Source organism: Oncorhynchus kisutch, linkage group LG21 (assembly GCF_002021735.2).
Source record: "Oncorhynchus kisutch isolate 150728-3 linkage group LG21, Okis_V2, whole genome shotgun sequence".
NCBI classification, from domain to species: Eukaryota; Metazoa; Chordata; class Actinopteri; order Salmoniformes; family Salmonidae; genus Oncorhynchus; species Oncorhynchus kisutch.
In genome coordinates, this window is record NC_034194.2 from 23,508,559 (window position 1) to 23,527,172 (window position 18,614).

General features: G+C 43.6%; 1 protein-coding gene across 2 annotated transcripts in view; it reads right to left on the reverse strand.

Annotated features, from left to right (window-relative positions):
* Positions 1–9,380: 9,380 nt before the first annotated feature.
* Positions 9,381–18,614, reverse strand: part of rps6kc1 (ribosomal protein S6 kinase polypeptide 1) — a 67,790-nt gene continuing 58,556 nt past the window's right edge. The window contains exons 16-17 of one of the 2 annotated variants that reach the window (XR_004204647.1): positions 17,933–18,101; positions 9,381–9,888 (exon numbers count right to left, since the gene is read on the reverse strand). Coding sequence is in view for 1 of the 2 variants with exons in the window: in XM_031800257.1 (XP_031656117.1) it covers positions 18,000–18,101 (102 nt within the window). In the remaining variant the exon portion in view is untranslated. Of the gene's footprint in view, positions 9,889–16,041; positions 18,102–18,614 lie in introns of those variants that run through there. The other variant, XM_031800257.1, reaches the window with a different exon arrangement.

Below are 18,614 nucleotides of genomic sequence, written 5' to 3' on the forward strand. Positions count from 1 at the left end.
CCCTCCACCGTGGCCCCTGCCCTGGGGAAGGCCCCGTCTCCCCATCCCTCAAGGGCCCTTCAGACGTCTACTGAGAAAGAGCAGAGAGGCTGGGAAAAAGAGAGGAGAGAGAAGAGAGACAAGAAAGAAAAGCTGGACAGAAAAAGAAAAGAAAAACGTTAAGAGAGGAAGAGTTAGTGAGAAGAGGATGGAGAGGAGATGCATATTGCATTGGGCCCTTGAGGGCGGTGGTCGGTTGGGGGTGGGGGGGTCATATTGTGTATTAATGTGTGAAGCGCTAGCATTCTCTGTCATGCTAATCTCCCTGTGTGTCTTTGTTGTGTTGGCTGGTCTCTGTTGGTGTCACAGACACTCGTCTTTCCTCTCTTCCCTCGCTTTCTTCTCTTTCATGTGCACCCCTCTCTTTTGGAGTGGATGATCAGAGGGAGTAATAGAGAATAAACACTGCTGTTGTCTAAAAGGATCACATTTGAATCACTAATACATCATTACTATTAGCATATATCATTTAGAAAGGAAAAGGTGTTAGCCATTTTCCAACTCCGCACAGCGATACAGTATGGTAACTAAGAACTGCGTCTAGGAATTCTTGCACATTAAATACCATGAAAAGGAAATTCATCTACACGCTCAAAGGGAAGTGACTTGGAGCTTCGTTGATTCTGCGCACTTCGGTGTAACTACAGTAGAAAGTCTTCAACTGATGTTGCATTATGTTCTAGAAAGATCAAAATGTCATTTTCTAGGTGGTACAGTAACAAACAAACCACTGCAAGCTGTCTACTTTTCATCTTGATTAAGCTCTATCAGGCTGAAATCAGCCAGGATATCTTAGAGGTTCTGTGGCACTCTGATCTCTGTTGGTATGGATGGGGGGATTGAGAGAAGGAGGAAACCAGAGAGAATATCTTCCTGCATGTTTATCCACAATAATCAGGCTGTGATGCTGGAGAGGCTGGCTTGGCTTGGCAGTAGGAGGCCACTGCCACATTAGAGAGGAATGAATACGGATGCATCGCCAAGCCTGGCCAGAGCTAGAGAACACCACCACATCAACACTGGAGACAGCAAGCATCCTTTCTGATTTGGTCTAACTTTAGAGAGCAGGAGGGAGAAAGAGTGGGCAGGGGAGAGAGAGACAGAGTGAGAGAGAGAGAGAGAAATAACTTGAGACTGTTATACTCTTGTGTAAACTAGACAAACATTTCAGTTGTGTTGTTGTTGTGTTGTTTTTTTCTTCCTCTCTATGAACTTTAGCATCAAAGCGATGGGGAAGAACAAAAGGAGGCAGGCTGGGTTGACAAAGACGAGAATGGATGGTATGTGAACGCCGAGCCGCCATCTGCTCTGGAGGACGACCAAAATCTTGACACACTTCAGCAATCCCACAATCCCCTGCTCCAGAAGCGTTCCAGCTAGGCGCCCCATTCATACACTCCCCAGCTCCCAGAGTCGGTGTGATTTTTCCTTTTTCTCCTCCTCAATTAAGTCATTAATTCCTTTCTTCACTCCCCTCTTAATGACCACCGAGGCACAAACAAGCCCCGGTCGCTTCCTATTGAGGCCCTGTGATTGGCCGTAATTGCAGCGAGGGCCTAAGTATGGGGGAGTGGAATTGGGGGGGGGGGATTGTTTTTTGGGGAATGGGGGAGGGTTAGGTGAGACCCTTCCTCTCTTGACCTGTACTACATTAGTGTCACTGGTCATTTGCCAGATACCTTGATGAAGCCCATGAAGAAGATGAATTGAACAAGTCCAACCCCTCAAAAACAAAAAAGAAAGTACTAAATTTCTGCCTCGTCTGAAAATCTTGGGCACCGCATAAATTTGCATGTTAAACAGTGGCTCCTTTTGTCCGCCGGCCCTAGAAATTATTACGACACATCATGTCTTTATCATGCCTTGTTTAGAACAGTCATCTTATCTTGTCAAACGCTTGTTGATACTGGAGCAAAAATCTTTTACACTTATATTTTGTGTGAAAATGGAGGATAATTGGGCCACATGGCCACTAAATATTCTCTATGATTATTAATAATGATAAATCAAACATAGCACTTGGCAGGTCACAAAGTGTTTCATGTTGAATTCAAGTTGGGTATCACCATCAACTACAATATGCTACCTGAGGGATAAACAGCAGCCATTTTACATTTAAACTCTGACCACACTTTCATGTCCATTACCTTGGATTGAAACACTCTCCCTCATTCTTTGGGCTGGGCCTTGTTCCATCTTCAGGACTGAATGCAGTTGGTGCTACTGGCTCCATGCTATTGGAGCCAGCTTGACAGTTTTGCACATTATTTTGGCATTAATACGTGTCACATATCAGTTTGCAAACAATGTAAAAACTACCCCAAAATATAAAACAAAAAAGGTATATTTATTTATTTATTGAGGAAGGCAGCTCCAAAAGCAGGTGTTTCAGCCTAGCTCAGTGCTTTCAGTGGTGGTGGGGCAAGCCAGCAGAAAATACGGAGCGTTGCGAGGTGATTGGCTCATTGTTCTGTCACTCATGGGGACACGACGTCACCGCCAAGTCTAAGAGTAGACTTCTAGTAGATTTCTAGCCCCTTGTGTGCTGCCATAGAGTTACATGAGAAGTGCCCATCCAGGAAGGCTCAAGGTTATTGGCCACAGATAAAATTATGTCAAATCACAATATACAGTATGTACAGTAGCTTTGATTGGACTGATCATGTCAACATCATACTTTCAAAATCTTAGCTAGCAGTCATCATCATGAATCAATTCAAAAACCTACTAGAAAATCCTTTTAAATTCTTGTCATATGAAGAGAAATAATGAAGAGAAATTATAGATAAAACGTATCGGTGCTCATCGGCTGTTGGACATAAACATTACAAAACAAGTTGGAAATCGCAAATTCAACAATGAGTGATTTGGAAGGAATCAGTGACAGTGGCTGGTTGGTCCCAAATCTGGGATTAAGGGGCTCTTTTCCAAGTTTAAAATGACAAACATTCAACATTGGCCATACTGTCAATGAAGCATGATTTGTGCCGCACTCAAAACAACTTAACTCGGAACTGCGAATACTTGACTTCAGTGAGTTCAAGACAACTGGGAAGTCGGGAATAAACAAGCTCTGACTGGGAAAATACGTTTTGAACGGTCATCCAACTCAGAATTGTAAATCTGGCCTCTTTCTACAGCTACAACCTGAAGATCAATGACGTCATCATGATTCAACCTTGCTTTTTTCAGAGTTCCCAGTTGTTTTGAAAGCACCATAAATCCAGAGAATGCCAGACTTTGATGACAAAATTTGTCCACGAAGGACAGCCACGCCACCTTCCTGTTCAAGTGAGCACAGCACAACAAGGTGAGTCCAACAATCTATTGTATGCTGCTGCATAAATGATGTAATATGCCAGGGACATATGTATACTGAAGCTAAGAAAGTAATACTCAGTGTATGTTATGTAGTAAGATGTTAATAGCCCATGTGCCTCACCCTAATAATTTGGTCTATTTACCCCTCTTAATTTTGCCTACTGTTCTGACTTAGTGGTGCACATGTAGCCTATAACCTGTTTTAGAGAAATGTAATCAAATCAAATCAAATTGTATTTGTCACATGCCCCGAATACAACAGGCCTTACAGGGAAATGCTTACTTACAAGCCCTGAACCAACAATGCAGTTTTAAGAAAATACCTAAAGTAAGAAATAAAAGTAACAAATCATAATCATTGAATATTGTAAGAGCTTTCATTGCCAGATTATATTCCCCCTTTCATATCCTACAGTTCTAACTTGGTGTACAGGGAGAACACTGTAAGAACAGCCCATGTTCTGAATTCTGTCGCTGTACATTTCAATAGTGCTGAACAAATAGTTAAATTGACTACGTCTGTCCTAGCTTGCTCATTAATGTCTTAATCGAAATTACGGATTGCCTCTTATCCGCTTGTCATCCCCTTATGCCATAGTTTACATCTCAATTGTCATTAGAAACCACATTTGTTTAAGCAAGTCAGCCATATCAGCTATGGTTTTTTTTAAAGTCCAAAATGAGGCTGAATGAACTGTTTCACTGCCAGACAAGGCTCTGCCGATAGCCAGGTGTAGCAGTGGTAAGACGTTGGGACTGCTGTTGGAACAGCTTTATGTAGGCCCTAACAGTTAGCAGGCACCGTCTGTCACCGTTATAGTGCATTTAATGTATTGTTTAGTGTTGTGGCTTTGCTGGCATGCATCCCACTTTCTTACTATTTTTTGCCCCACTAAGATTTACTTGCTAAAATCGCCAATACTAACAGCTAGCGGCTAACAATATAGCATCTTCACCAAGGAAACCCTCCATGAGATAGGAAAGCAAGTCCAGCGCTCAACACTAAAATCAGCCGTCTTGTCTGGCTGATTTTGCATTATGTGACCATCTGCAAATGTGTGTGTGCGTGTGTGTGTGTGGGGGGGGGGGGGGGGTATTCACAGATTGGTCAATTTACAGATATGAGACAGAGAAGCAGAGGGAGGGAGTGAGAGAGAGTGTGAGGGAGATGGATATAGAGATATAGAAAGAGAGAGGGAGAGAGAAAGAGAGAATAAATCTCCAGATTAGAGATTAGCCGTAGCGGCAGCTTTAACTGGGTGTCTGGGCCAGGGTGCTCAGGCATCTATCTGCCTTCTGCCGGCCTGGTCTGGCTCTAGCCATGGCCCTTCTAAGTAAATCACAGAGTAGAGTTGTACTATGTACTGCAGCACAGCAGCACTGTGCAGTGAGGCCTCCTGGCTGGCTGTGGCTCTGTTCGCCACGCCTCACTACAGAAGACAAAAAGTTGTGGAGGTTCTCTCTAAATAAGTCATAGACAGGGGATGGAGGGGATAACGTCCACCCTTCCTGGCCCCATACTCACACATGCCAAGTTTTAGGGCTGAAAACCTTTCGCATGGTTTTTCCCTGAAATAAAACTGTAAAGCCCCCTTGCTAATGTCCAGATCAGAGGAGCAGTTAAGCACTACGACGGACGGCTCAGTTTGTGAGGTTTTGAAAGGGGGGCAGAGGGAATGGAGGACTAGAAAGAGGAGGGGTGGGGTATTTACTAATTTTATATGTGTGATGGAGGGCCAGGGAGGGCTTGCGTGATACAGGGAGATGTTCCCCCTTGCTGCCTAATGATTATCTTTGACGTTTTTAGGCCTTAAGCACTTCTTATTAGGAACTAATTCCTGTTTTTACATGGGTGTAAGTAATCTGCAGTAATCGGCAAACACACACACACACACACACACACAGACGAGTAGAAACTACGTTATGCTCACCCATGTGGTAAATCCTATTCAGAACCAGAGGTTGCTGGAGAGGGTAGAGGTTTGTGATATTTGATATTTTAACTTTTAGCCCCAATCGTTTAACCCTTTTATGTTGCTAAAGCGGGTTGGGGTGAGTTTAAAGATAGACATTTGTGCAGCTGTTTTGGTACCCAAATCTCTCCCTTACCTCTGACATCATCGTCAACAGCTGGAGACAACTGTGACTAAACTGATACTTTCATTTGACTTGCAAAAGAGCTATTACACTAGGGTTAAGGTTAACAATTTAATCCGTTCAGGCTTTAGGGACATTCCATATATTTTTTTAATCCTCATTGAAAATAAATTGCACTTATATTACAGTAATATTATTATTATAATTTATGAGGATTTGAAATATTTTCTTAAATTGAGCCCATCCCTACAGCCTAGACATTAATACCTGTGAGCAGGTATGTGTTGTCCTCTACATTCTGCTCTAAACTCCTCATGGTCCAGTCCTGGTTGGGATGGGATCTTGGAGAGGCGTTTCCTTGGACTGGGAAAGCGCTCACCACTGATTTGTGAATAGTGCTTTTGGACGTTGGATCTGCTTTGGGGGTACGAGACGCACCCCTAAAGACGCAGAGACACAATGAGAAATCACAGCTCTTTCACTCGGCGTCCATCTGCCCGCTACTGAGCACGCTCAGTGTGTGCCACTTGGCTTAAATCTGTCCCATCAGCCATCACAAAAGCCCTGATCCAATCAGAGCCTGATCGAAGTGTGGCCAAGACCAGAGAGCAGGAGCCAAGGCCCAGACCAGAATCAACAACCTATTCTCCAAAGATCACAGACGCAGAGAAGGAGGGGGAGAAAGAGAACGAGAGGAAGGAAACATATTCACAGAGAGAAGAGATTCAGAAGATGAGAGCCATTGAAGAGAATAAAGAAGGGAAAGAGATGGATTCAAGCCTCGTCATTTGCTGTAAATATCTACAACGGTCAGTCAGCACTAAACTCAACGGCAATAATAGAAAAACTATTGAGGGCACGTGTCATGTGAAGAATTATGTATATTTACAAATGAATCAGCTGGCATACAGAATCAAGCCACAAATCCCGAACTCTCAGAGAACTCTGTCTCTTAATCACAAATGGAAATGCAAAATAAAGTCTCTATTTCAGTTGAGCAACAATGTTTAATTAAATACAGTCACTGCTGCAAGAAATTAAATCAGATCAGTTGTGCAGTTCAGTATAATATTCAAAGGAAAGTTGTCCACAAAAGAAAATTCCAAACTTTGGTCTAGAAAGCAATAGAGGAAACTTCACATGATAATCAATACAATATGCCTTAAGGGCAACTGAACGCCAAAAAGAAATTACTTTTCTGGTTGAAAACAGCCTATGTGGCATCAATATTACTCAGAAACATTTACTCCAGAGCCAAAATGGACAAAAAAAAAAAGTAGGTAGGACCATTTGTGTCATAAAGTCAGTATATTCCAAAGCTTGAGTTTCGTGAGATTTGTCTAACTCAGGTCGTCACGATTTACATTAGGGTTGAGTTTGGATTACAACCATGCCCACTTGCCCACTAAGACGGGATGGTAATGCCTGGGGAGAGTTGTCATGCATGGAGATCCAACTGCGGTGATTGAGCTCTATCTAATCATAACAGCCAGAGTCCGCCACTGTTTTTGGCAAAAATGTAAAATCAAGACGATGCACACTTGCATTTAACAATCATGTTACAAAATTTTAAACCCATTCGCGAGCATCTTGTGTTCCACCGCGACCTGTTTTGTAACACGATTCACTATGAAACACTGTCAGACAGACACTCTGGTAATAGAATAGTTTTTCATGCACATTTTTTTACATGAGAAATACTGCAACAAACAGTCTAAATTAAGTAGTCGATATGTAATGCTATCGTGCCTCAAGAGACCAAAAAATACAATAACCATAAATCTTGTTTTTCTTAATGAGCAGCAGAAAAACACATGCGGAATCGGTAAGTTCAGGCGCTCTTTAATTTTTTTTGAGAATATTATCCTTTGTATGGAGTTGAGAAACTAGTCTTTTAAACTATAAAAATGTTTCTACTGTAGTCACAAACATTTCTGATCACACTTCCTGGAAAACCATGGCGAGGGAGTGACCAGGGTAGAGCCCACAGCCTACATTATACACATCTCAAGAAACCATGGAACCATTTACAGTATGCACCTCTTCCCTCCTACCAACTAGGCCTACTCCCAAACCATAGATTTACATTTAGAATAAATTCTAGGTAAATAAAATGCAAAAAAAATATATAAAGAAAAAGACAAATGAAAACGTCCACACATTCCCAGAAGGCGTGTGTCAGTGCAGGTCTCTTTCCGAGGGCAGTCCTCTCAGTAGCTGCTAATTGTGTGAGTACAGGTCATCAGCAGCAGTACATTACAATAATGGAAATAGATGGAGGAGACCCACGGATCGGAACACAACTCATCATGTCCATTTCCATGGTTCTGTACTCCCGGACGATTATGTAATTATCAAAGACCTCTGTATGCATGTGTGCAGGGTGACAGGTGTGGAAGCAAAACCATTTACATCCAAGGAGTTCCAGTACTCTCCCTCTGCCTGACTCTCTCTCCCTCTGCCTGACTCTCTCTCCCTCTGCCTGACTCTCTCTCCCTCTGCCTGACTCTCTCTCCCTCTGCCTGACTCTCTCTCCCTCTGCCTGACTCTCTCTCCCTCTGCCTGACTCTCTCTCTCTCTCTGCCTGACTCTCTCTCCTGTTTCGTTCTCTCTGAAGGCTACAGTTCATTAGGTACACCAACCCATTCACAACAATTGATCGCTCCTACAAACAATGAGTCACGAGACATGGCTTGCTATGTAAAGCAGGCAGACAGGCATCGAGGCATTCAGTTACTGTTCGATTGAATGTTCGAATGTGTAAAACAAGTGACCTAAGCGACTTTGAGCGAGGTATGATCGTCGGTGCCAGACGCGGGGGACCCAGTATCTAAAAAAACTGCCTTCTGGGCTTTTCACACACGACAGTGTCTAGGGTTTACAGAGAATGGTACGCCAAACAAAAAACCTCCAGTCAACAGCAGTCCTGTGGGCGAAAACAGCTTGTTGATGAGAGAGGTCGAATGAGAACAGCAAGAATTATTGCAAGCTAACATGGGGGCAATAAATAGATAAATAATGGGGCAGAGTGAAGAACGGCATCTCAGAGAGCACAATTCAAACATTGTCATGGATGGGCTATTGCAGCAGGCGACCACAGCGGGTTCCACTCTTTTCAGCTAAAAAGAATAGAAGAAGCGGCTCCAGTGGGCACGCGACCACCAACACTGGACAACTGGGGTACAGCCGTCCAATATGCAGCAACGGCGATATGCCATCGCGTAAACATGGACGTTTCTGAAGTTGTTCAGGCGGCAGAGGGGTCCGACCTGGTGCTAGATGGGTGTACCTAAAAAACTGTGCGGTGAATGTATGTACTCTGTTTTTCTCTCTCACTTTCTTGCTATTTGGTATTTATAGCGCAGCAGGAATGAGCTGCTCCAATATACAGTAGGCATCATAAATATTCACCCCCAATGTTTAGGCAAGCCTAAATCATTTCAGGAGTACAATTGTAATATAAAAATCACATAACTGTGTGAAATAATAGGGGTTGACATAATTTGACTACCTCTTCCTCTGCCCCCCATACATACAACATTTGTAAGGACCCTCAGTCAAGTATTGCATTTCAAGCACAGATTCAACTACAAAGACCAAGAAGTGCAATGATTGGTAGATGGGTAATTCTAACAAATCAGACAGTGAATATTTCTTTAAGCATGGTCAAGTTAATAATTATGCTGTGGATGATGTATTAAACCACCCAGACAGATCAAAGATACAGTCGTCCTTCTGAACTGAGCTGCAGGACAGGAGGGAAACTGCTCAGGGATGTCACCATGAGGCCATTGGTGATTTTAAAACAGATACAATGTTCAATGGCTGTGATGGGAGAAAACTGAGGATGGATCAACAACATTGTAGTGACTCCACAATAATGACCTAAATGACAGATTGTAAAGAAGAATACAAATATACAGAATATTCCAAAACATGCATCATTTATGCAACAAGGCACTAAAGTCATTTACCCAAGAAGACTCACTGCTGTAAACGCTGCCAAAAGTGTTTCTAGCATGAATAGACTCAGGGGGGTTAATACTTATCTAATCAAGGTAAATTGGTGTTTTTCATTAATCTTTGACAGAGTATTACAGAGTAAATCGTGTATTTTGTGTCAATTGTTGAAAAAAAAGACAATTAAATCCATTTGAATCCCACTTTGTTACACAACACAATGTGAAGAAATCCAAGCGTGGTGAATACTTATGATAGGCACCGTGCCACAATCAACGTGCTGAGGCTATTTTGCCATTAAGCTACATTCAATAAGTTCCTGTGACTCGGAATATCAGCAGAGGAGCGCTTCCCTGTTCCAGTTCTGATCCTCCAGCCTCCGCCCACCACCTGGACCCCTCCAGCCCCACCGCCCAGTGACCCTGCTGAGCCGCAGGCGGAAGGGGCCCCCCCTGGTCTGATCTCCTCTATCTGATGGAGGGGCACACAAAAAGGAAAAATATATTTTTTAAATGATTCAATGACAGCCTCTTCCCTCCTGTCCCCCCTCCACCCCTTTAACGACAGAGGAATGGCGGATGTAACTGGACCTCATTAGGAAGGCAGGACTTAAGACAACATGGCAGAGAGGAGAGGACATCGACCTCTGACCCCAGCATGTGTCCAGCGTGTCCGGCGTACATGTCCGACACTTCCTGTTTCTCATCAAGACGGGGAAGAGCAGACCACCTGCACAACCTCCCGCTGTCACCTCTGTCATTCTGACTGGTGTGTGTGTGTGTCTGTCTATATTATGTTCTTCCTTACGCCTTAAGCCATACATATACAGTACCAGTTAAATGTTTGGAGACACCTACTCATTCAAGGGTTTTTCTTTATTTTGACTGTTTTCTACATTGTAGAATAATAGTGAAGACATCAAAACATATTGAATTATGTAGTAACCCAAAAAAAGTGTTAAACAAATCAAAATACATTTTATATTCTTCAAATTAGCCACCCTTTTCCTTGATGACAGCTTTGCACGCTCTTGGCATTCTATCAAGTAGCTTCATGAGGTAGTTACCAGGAACGAGTTTCAATGAACAGGTGTGCCTTGTTAAAAGATAATGCATTTAATAATGCAGTTGTGCCGTTTCAAGGTAGGGGTGGTATACAGAAGTGGTATACAGAAGATGGTCTTTTACCAAATAGGGCTAAGTCCATATTATTGCAAGAACAGCTCAAATAAGCAAAGAGAAACCGCTGTGTCTTTGTGAGATGCAGAGTAGGTGAACAGATGATCTGTTCACCTACTGCGTGTGTGGTTCCCACTGTGAAGCATGGAGGAGGTGTGTGGGGTGCTTTGCTGGTGACACTGTCTGTGATTTATTTAGAATATAAGGCACACTAAACCAGCATGGCTACCACAGCATTCTGCAGCGATACGCCATCCCATCTGGTTTGCGCTTAGTGGGACTATCATTTGTTTTTCAACAGGACAATGACCCAACACACCCCCAGACTGTGTAACGGCTATTTGACCAAGAAGGAGCGTGATGGAGTGCTGCATCAGATGACCTGGCCTCCACAATCACCAGACCTAAACCCAATTGAGATGGTTTGCGATGAGTTGGACTGCAAAGTGAAGCAAAAGCAGTCAACAAGTGCTCAATACATGGAACTCCTTCAAGACTGTTGGAAAAGTATGCCAGGTGAAGCTGGTTGAGAGAATGCCAAGCGTGTGCAAAGCTGTCATCAAGGCAAAGGGTGGCTAATTTGAAGAATCTAAAATATATTTTGATTTGTTTAACACTTTTTTGGTTACTACATAATTCAATGTGTTATTTCATAGTTCTGATGTCCTCAATATGATTCTATAATGTAGAAAATAGCAAAAATTTGAATGAGTAGGTGTGTCCAAACTTTTGAATGGTACTGTACATATATAATAGCAATGCATTACATTCTTTGTTTTATTTTACGGGAATAATTTAAATAGTGACATGTACAATGATATGTTAACGTCAATATTTATATTAGCGTTGATAATAAAATTGCCTGTAATGAATGTGAATAACAAGAGGCCATTAAAACCATTACCACAGTCTCCAGGCTTCTGGAGTGCCAGAGCTTTTCTGGAACATGCATTTATCTCAGTAACGCCAGGCATTGTTGAGGGAAGGTGTGAGGTCTTTTTTTGTATGAAACCTCTTAGCGTCACATAATCAGGAGTGATAATGTGTCTCATTCAATGCTAATGTGTGTGTTTTACACAGCAATCAGGTGACAGGTGATGATAGCATGCCGTGAGAGGTGTGTGTGTCTGTGTCTGCGTGTGTGTGTGTGAGACACCATTAGTGACTTCCCAGGTCCTCTTCAGGAATACAATGGGCGGTGAAATTGCTTTAATGGAAAAAGGCTAATGTGAGACACAATTCACACAAGCGCGTGCGCACACACACACACACACACACACACACCTCAGCTACTCACTCAGGCTCGGAAGAGGAAGGTAACTAGGGGATGTATTACTTACAGAGAAATACTTAGAGCAGCTTTGGTAATATACAGCAGCTTTTGAGAGTGACAGTGGGCTTGGAAACTACAGTCCTAAACTACTTAAGTAACGCAGGGATCACATTTCACATTCTGAACTTTGGCTCATTATTACCTAAATAACCTTTGTGACTCATTCTCTCAAGCTCACATCTTCAATCTTTTGCAACATCATGCTCTAAAAAGTGCTAACAGATGTACATATTGGGAAGTGATTATTTCCTCATCAAAAATCCTACTGTATGTCACTGTGGTTTGTTTTAGCCATGTTTCTTTTGAAGGGCATTATAATCACACACACTCTCTGGCCTTCCTTGGTAAGACAAGGCACGTCCTCCCCTTCTAAACAGTCTCATCTGTGCCCTACTCAAGGCTGGCAGCATCTGTTTCCCTCCAGGCCATGCCATAAGGTGTCAGGGCACCAAGGAACCTCCGTGTTCCCTCAAGAACCCCCTCACGACTGCCCTCTAACCCCCACCTCCTGCCCACAGACGCAACTCGCCCCCACCAACCCACTCTTGCCCTCTCCGCTCAGCCTCCCAACTCCCCCAGGTTCTACCTTTCTCACTCCCTCCTATACCAGCATCTAACCTCTGCCGCTCTCTTCTAACCTCCTAACCCACCCACCAGACACCCTCATCTCCTCCCTCCCTCCAACCTCCTCCCCCACCCACCAGACACCCTCATCACCTCCCTCCTCTCTAACCTCCCCCTCTCCCTCCATGCACAGAATGCAAAAGATGTCACCTGCCTTCCTTTATAACCTCCCTCATCTCCCCCACTTATCTCCCTATATCCCCCTTCCAGCCCCCTTTGTTTTTGAGAGGTGCCATCAGCTTAACTACCCTATCTCCTTTTCTTCCCCCTCTCCTCTCCTCCTAGATGTGGTCTGGGGCCCCGGCGGTGCAGTGACAGAATGCGTCTCGGCGCCAGGAAGAGTTCCCCACGGAGAATCACAGATTAGCGCTGTGTCGCTCCCAGCCCGCCTTCCTGGGAATGCAGCTCCTTAACAGGCGTCACATTCCCCTCCAGGAAGCCTGCGGCACCCGCGACAGCCCAAGACACGGAGGGGAAAGTGATCTGATGGCACTCTGTCTGCCTCCCTTTTTCTCTCTCTCGTTCTGGCTGTCTCTGGAAGTCAAGGACCCGTGCCTCTGAGCCGTGCCCGGCGACAATGACACAGAGAGGGGGGAGGAAGTGCTAACACGGGCCCCTGCTGCGGCCTCCTCAGCCCTGGCCTGGAGCGAGAGCAGAAAGGAGAGCGGCAGAAAGAGAGAGAGGAGATAAAGGAGGAGAGGAGGACTAATGAGCGGTGCTGCAGAGCCACAGAAGGTGTGTGTATCGGAGCGTGAGCAAGCTGTTGAGACAGCGCCGGGCCATTGAGTTGACCGGGAAGCTAATGCTATGTTACTGGGACGCTAACGGCATGCCTAAACACACCGGAGAGTGCTCCACACTAATCACACACACTGCCACAACAACAAAAGGAGACACCTCAGGTCTAGGGGGAGAGATCACTTGTGACACGTGTTTTGGGAGCCAGTTGAGACTTCCTTAACATCTGACTCAGTCCATATGACTCACGGATGGATATAGTATTATATAAAGTCCTCCGTCTGCATATTCAATGTGACACAGAAGGTGAGGTAGAATAACCAGCGCTCAGGGAGAAAACCTCCCGGTCTACCTGGAGTAGTTAGAGGACGTTTCACAGAGAGTACCATGGTGTAACTCAGCTTGAAGAGAGCAGAGATATCTCCTAGGGTTAGTCTCTTGTTCTCTCTCTCTCATGCACAAACTGAAAAAAAGCATAGCCCTGCAAGGTGTGTTTTAATTGGCCTATGTATTCATGTAAAGTAGAATACAATAACGTTCAGAAAAAAATGTATTCAATTGTGTCATTGCTTATGCAATAACCAATAGTATGATTTATTTTTTCGGGTTACGAAGTATGGCTTGTATAAGTATCATAGGTTCAAAGGTCAAATAATATATCTATAAAGTATTCTATACCCAACATTCCTATAATTGCTAACAACAATGACCAGGACGACCTGTAATGTTTACGCTGAACTCCCTTCGACATTGTGAAATTGTCTCCGGGAGTAACTAGTGATCTACACCGCGAGGCTAAGGAATTGTCACAGGGTCACAACGTGCCCAACATGTCCCTGTGCCCCAATGTAAGATGCTACCCTGAAGTGCAGTTAACAATTAAGATCAAGGTCATGTTATCTGATCCTAGATCTGTGATTGGGCCAAATATTGCAGTCTTGACCCTGTCCTGTCATTGTTATCGTGAAACAGGGGAATGAGGCAGTGGAACACCTGCTACTACACACTTGGTGCCTAACCTCAACCCTTTCTATTATACTGTAGTCCTGTAGAGCCCCCGCATCCTTCCTCATATCACTACTCTGACAGTGTAGCATATATCCCAAGAGGTGGAAGTCGTGTGTGAGTGTGATGGGGTGGATGGGGGTACATGGGGTGATGGGGGTACTTTGTGTGCACTTTTCAGCAGCTGTGGCATCGCCAAATGTTCATCAATGGAGCACCAGTACCTACGGAGGAGGGACTTCTGGAGGAGGTGACTGTCAGAAAGGCAGGTGTGTTGTCTGGCTGCTTTTAACATGCTTTGAGATTCTTCTGAATAATAATGAATAGCGCTACACAAGTTAAATAAATTCATTTTTTTATTATTATTACTAAAAGCTTTGCGTCTCTTCATTATAACATCATGGCTCTGACAGAAGCTGGAGAAGATGCCCGGGGATCGTAAGCGGCAGAACTCTTCAGCTGTGTGTCCCACCCTGGGCTATTTGGAGTCCTCCTGTGCTTTGTGGAGGAAAGTCAAACCACCAAAGACAAAAACAAAACCTGACCACCAGCAGTATGACGCAGAGGGCAAGCCAATTGGCTGCATGCGTGTATGGGAGAGAGAGAGAGAGGACACCAGAAGGGAGTTACATAGAAAAAGGACAGGATGCCAGGGTGTAGGACAGAAGAACAGTGGATGCCAGATAGTGAGCGAGAGATGGATAGAGGGAGAGAAAGACAAAGAGAGAGAGGAAGAGAGGGATGAGTGGAACAGTAAGTTGCTGGGGATCAGAGGTTGATCTCCTCCCTGCAGGTCTTGGTGGCGCTCCGCTCTGAGGCTTGAGCTGATAGCATTCTGTTGCATCATGGGAGGACCTTGGCATGTCCTCTTAATCTAGCCCCTGACTAGATGAGTCCTTCCCTGTGGCACGCACACACGCACACTGGCATCAGGGTCCTTTGTGTGTGAGGAGCCATTGTTCCCAGGGCAAGGCGGCTTTGAGAGGATTCTAGAATGTTCCAAGGGCAGGACAGTTCAACAAACTATGCTGTACAACATGAAAACACCATAGGATAGCAATAAGATCCATAAGGTGAGACATGTAGCACTGTAAGGAACATCATTTCCCTCCTTTGAAGACATCAAACCTGGAAAGGCTTGATACACTTGGTGGATTGTGTCCCAACTGGAAAAGGGACGATAGTCTGAGACTTTTGTGAGCAGTGGATAATTCCTTTACAGTCTCTTTCTCACACACACACACACACACACACACACACACACACACACACACACACACACACACACACACACACACACACACACACACACACACACACACACACACACGTCAGTGCGATGGAGTGAACCTCTCACCCTGTGTGTAACTAATGAGTCAGGTCTTGATATTAACCAGCCAATCAGCCCATAATCAGTTCTTACTAAGGCACAGCCAGGAACTAGAGTCACTGAACCTGATACACTGGCAATGCTAAAAACTCCTTACTTGTGTGTGTGTGTGTTGGCTTCTATCAGGGTCAGGGTGATACTCAGCAGGACTGACAGCAGCTCTTTAGGAGTGTCATCACTCCTACTGATCAGAGAGAGGGACGGTATCCCCAGAAACACACACCCGGCAGATCCACCATGAACTGAGTACAAATGGCAGATGATAACCCACTGACTAAAACCACTTGTCCACTACAAAACACACACCCAGTGAAATCCACACATACAGGCCTAAGAAGCAGATCCCACCACTGATAGATGATCCAGTTGTGTGTTTATTAAGTTGTATTCCAGAGAGGACAGACTAATACATAAAACATGTGTAAGTGAGAATAGCTAGACACAGTAAGAAACATAGAAAACCAACTATTGCAGGCACACATACATCTCTCACTGGTAGTGTTTGGCATCTCAGAGAATAGGTCATTGTAGGACATGGATAGTGACTAAGTGTAGGGCTAACTGCTAGGTCCATGCCATGTCGTTAGTCAATCAATTAACCAGAGAGCCAGAACAAAATAAAGGAATCAATCAGGTTTGAATAGGGATTTTCAAATCATCAAGGTGTCCCCAAGTACTGGTCTATAATCAGTTTTTCCTCTGAGTAGTTTATGGTTATATTAGGTTAGTGTAAGCTGATCCTAGATCTGTGGTTAGTTACAGGCAGTATGCGATGGGATGCGCAGGAGGCAGTATATGATGCGCAGGAGTTACATTGGGGATGACAGTGTTCTGCCATTTTAACAAGGTAGGCAGCATACAGTGGGACTTGTAATAGGCAGAGTCTGTCAGGTCATCCGATGGGATCTCTACATTCATTGGGAAAAGAATTGTGTAGAAGAAGTGAGTGATTGAAAGTAGTAGGTATTGGTCAGAGTAGAAGTGGACACCAATGAGAATTAGGATTGGGTGTGAGACAGATGAATATAAATGACATTACAAGTTACCTTGACAACACACAAGATGGGGAGTTTTAGGCTACATGACGAGATCAATGCATGAACATCAATTATTGAATCTATAATAGTTGTCTTTTCATTAAATATGATATATAATATATTATCAAATGCACAGAAAAACACTGATGTACAGTACAGTGGGTTTCTCTGGGTAAAAAAAACACGCACCTTCGACTATACCATTCAGACAACCCTACAAAAACATTACTCAACCATAATCCAACCAATATTCACCCTTCATTCAACCATTGTTCAACCATGGCAACTGTTATACAATGCATCTCCCGGGTACAATGCCAGTGTTTCACCTATATTAATTTAGCAGTGGCCAATCGTTGTCAACACTCCCAATATATGTCGGGTTTTTTTATATGCAAAAATTCAAACAACTTTCAGGATAAAATGTTTTCAGTGTAAACGGAAACGACTAAAACCAGATATAAAAGTAGGTAGAAAAGCTAAGAGCTATATGTTTTAAAATAATATCATTTTTGGTGATTGTTAGTTCTCAAAGCAAAAACTAGACAGTCCGGGAGAATCTAAAAGTCAAAAAACGGCATGGGGCCCCATAGATGTTATGTTTGAGTTACTCAAATGGCTTATGCCGTGTCCTTATGCTATGACAAAATGTGTAGAATTGCAGGAAACTAGCTTTAAAAGTCCCAAAAAATTCTCACCGCCCCACAGCAAAATGTGTTTCATTATGTGTAGAATTGTAATGAAAGTGTAGAACTGCAGGAAATTAGCTTTAAAACAGTAACATTTTCAGTCCACCCCAAGGCAAAGTGTAGAATTGTAGGATATTAAGCTTTGAAACAGCAACATTTTGGCTCTGCGGCCAAGAGGAGGGCATCTACAATTTTAGGTCGGAGAAAACAGTATGCAACCTATCAATACAGGGGAATGTATATGGACTGTGAAATGTCAGAAGACCGTTGGTTGTCTTGTTGAAATAAGTTTAATTGACTTTGTGAACCGCCCTTCCATAAAAGGACTAGTTAGTTTATTGCACCACATGCATCATGTCTCAACAGTCTAAGCTGCTCAACGTGAGGATAAAGAGAGCGTCAGTGAGTGTAACATGTACAAGGTAGGTGTGTAGACGATATGTCCAACTCCCCAACAAGAGTTCACTTGTTGACACTGGCCACGTCTGGGTCTCTGTGTCTGTGTGTGTGTTTGTGCCCACCCTGTCAGCAGCTCGATCCGACCACAGCATTCATTTCTGGCCTCCACCGTCCCACAATGCACTGGGCTTATTTGGGCCAGTCCACTCGGCCAAAGAAGGGATGTGATTTGATGTCCTCTGCTCCTGCCACCCCCGCCCCCAGCCTCTCTATGGGGTTGAACTGGAGAAGCTACACCCACAAAATATAAAAACAAATGCTATTAACACTCAAGCGGTGGAGGACAAACTATTTCGCTGATATCTCACTGATTGCATAGCAAACTAAGCAAAGTGAAAATCAGTGAAGAGAGCTTTCCTGATCTAAAACAGGTCATATAACATGCACACATAATATACATCTGGGTGATTCCACGCCAGCATGAACAGAAAACATTTTTGGTATCTTAGATTGTTCTGGAAAAACTCACATAGAAACGTGTTTGACATGCTTTTTACATTTGTGTGTGTGTGTAGATTCACTGCTCAAAAAAATAAAAGGGAACACTAAAATAACACATCCTAGATCTGAATGAATGAAATATTCTTATTAAATACTTTTTTCTTTACATAGTTGAATGTGCTGACAACAAAATCACACAGAAATTATCAATGGAAATCAAATTTATCAACCCATGGAGGTCTGGATTTGGAGTCACACTCAAAATGAAAGTGGAAAACCACACTACAGGCTGATCCAACTTTG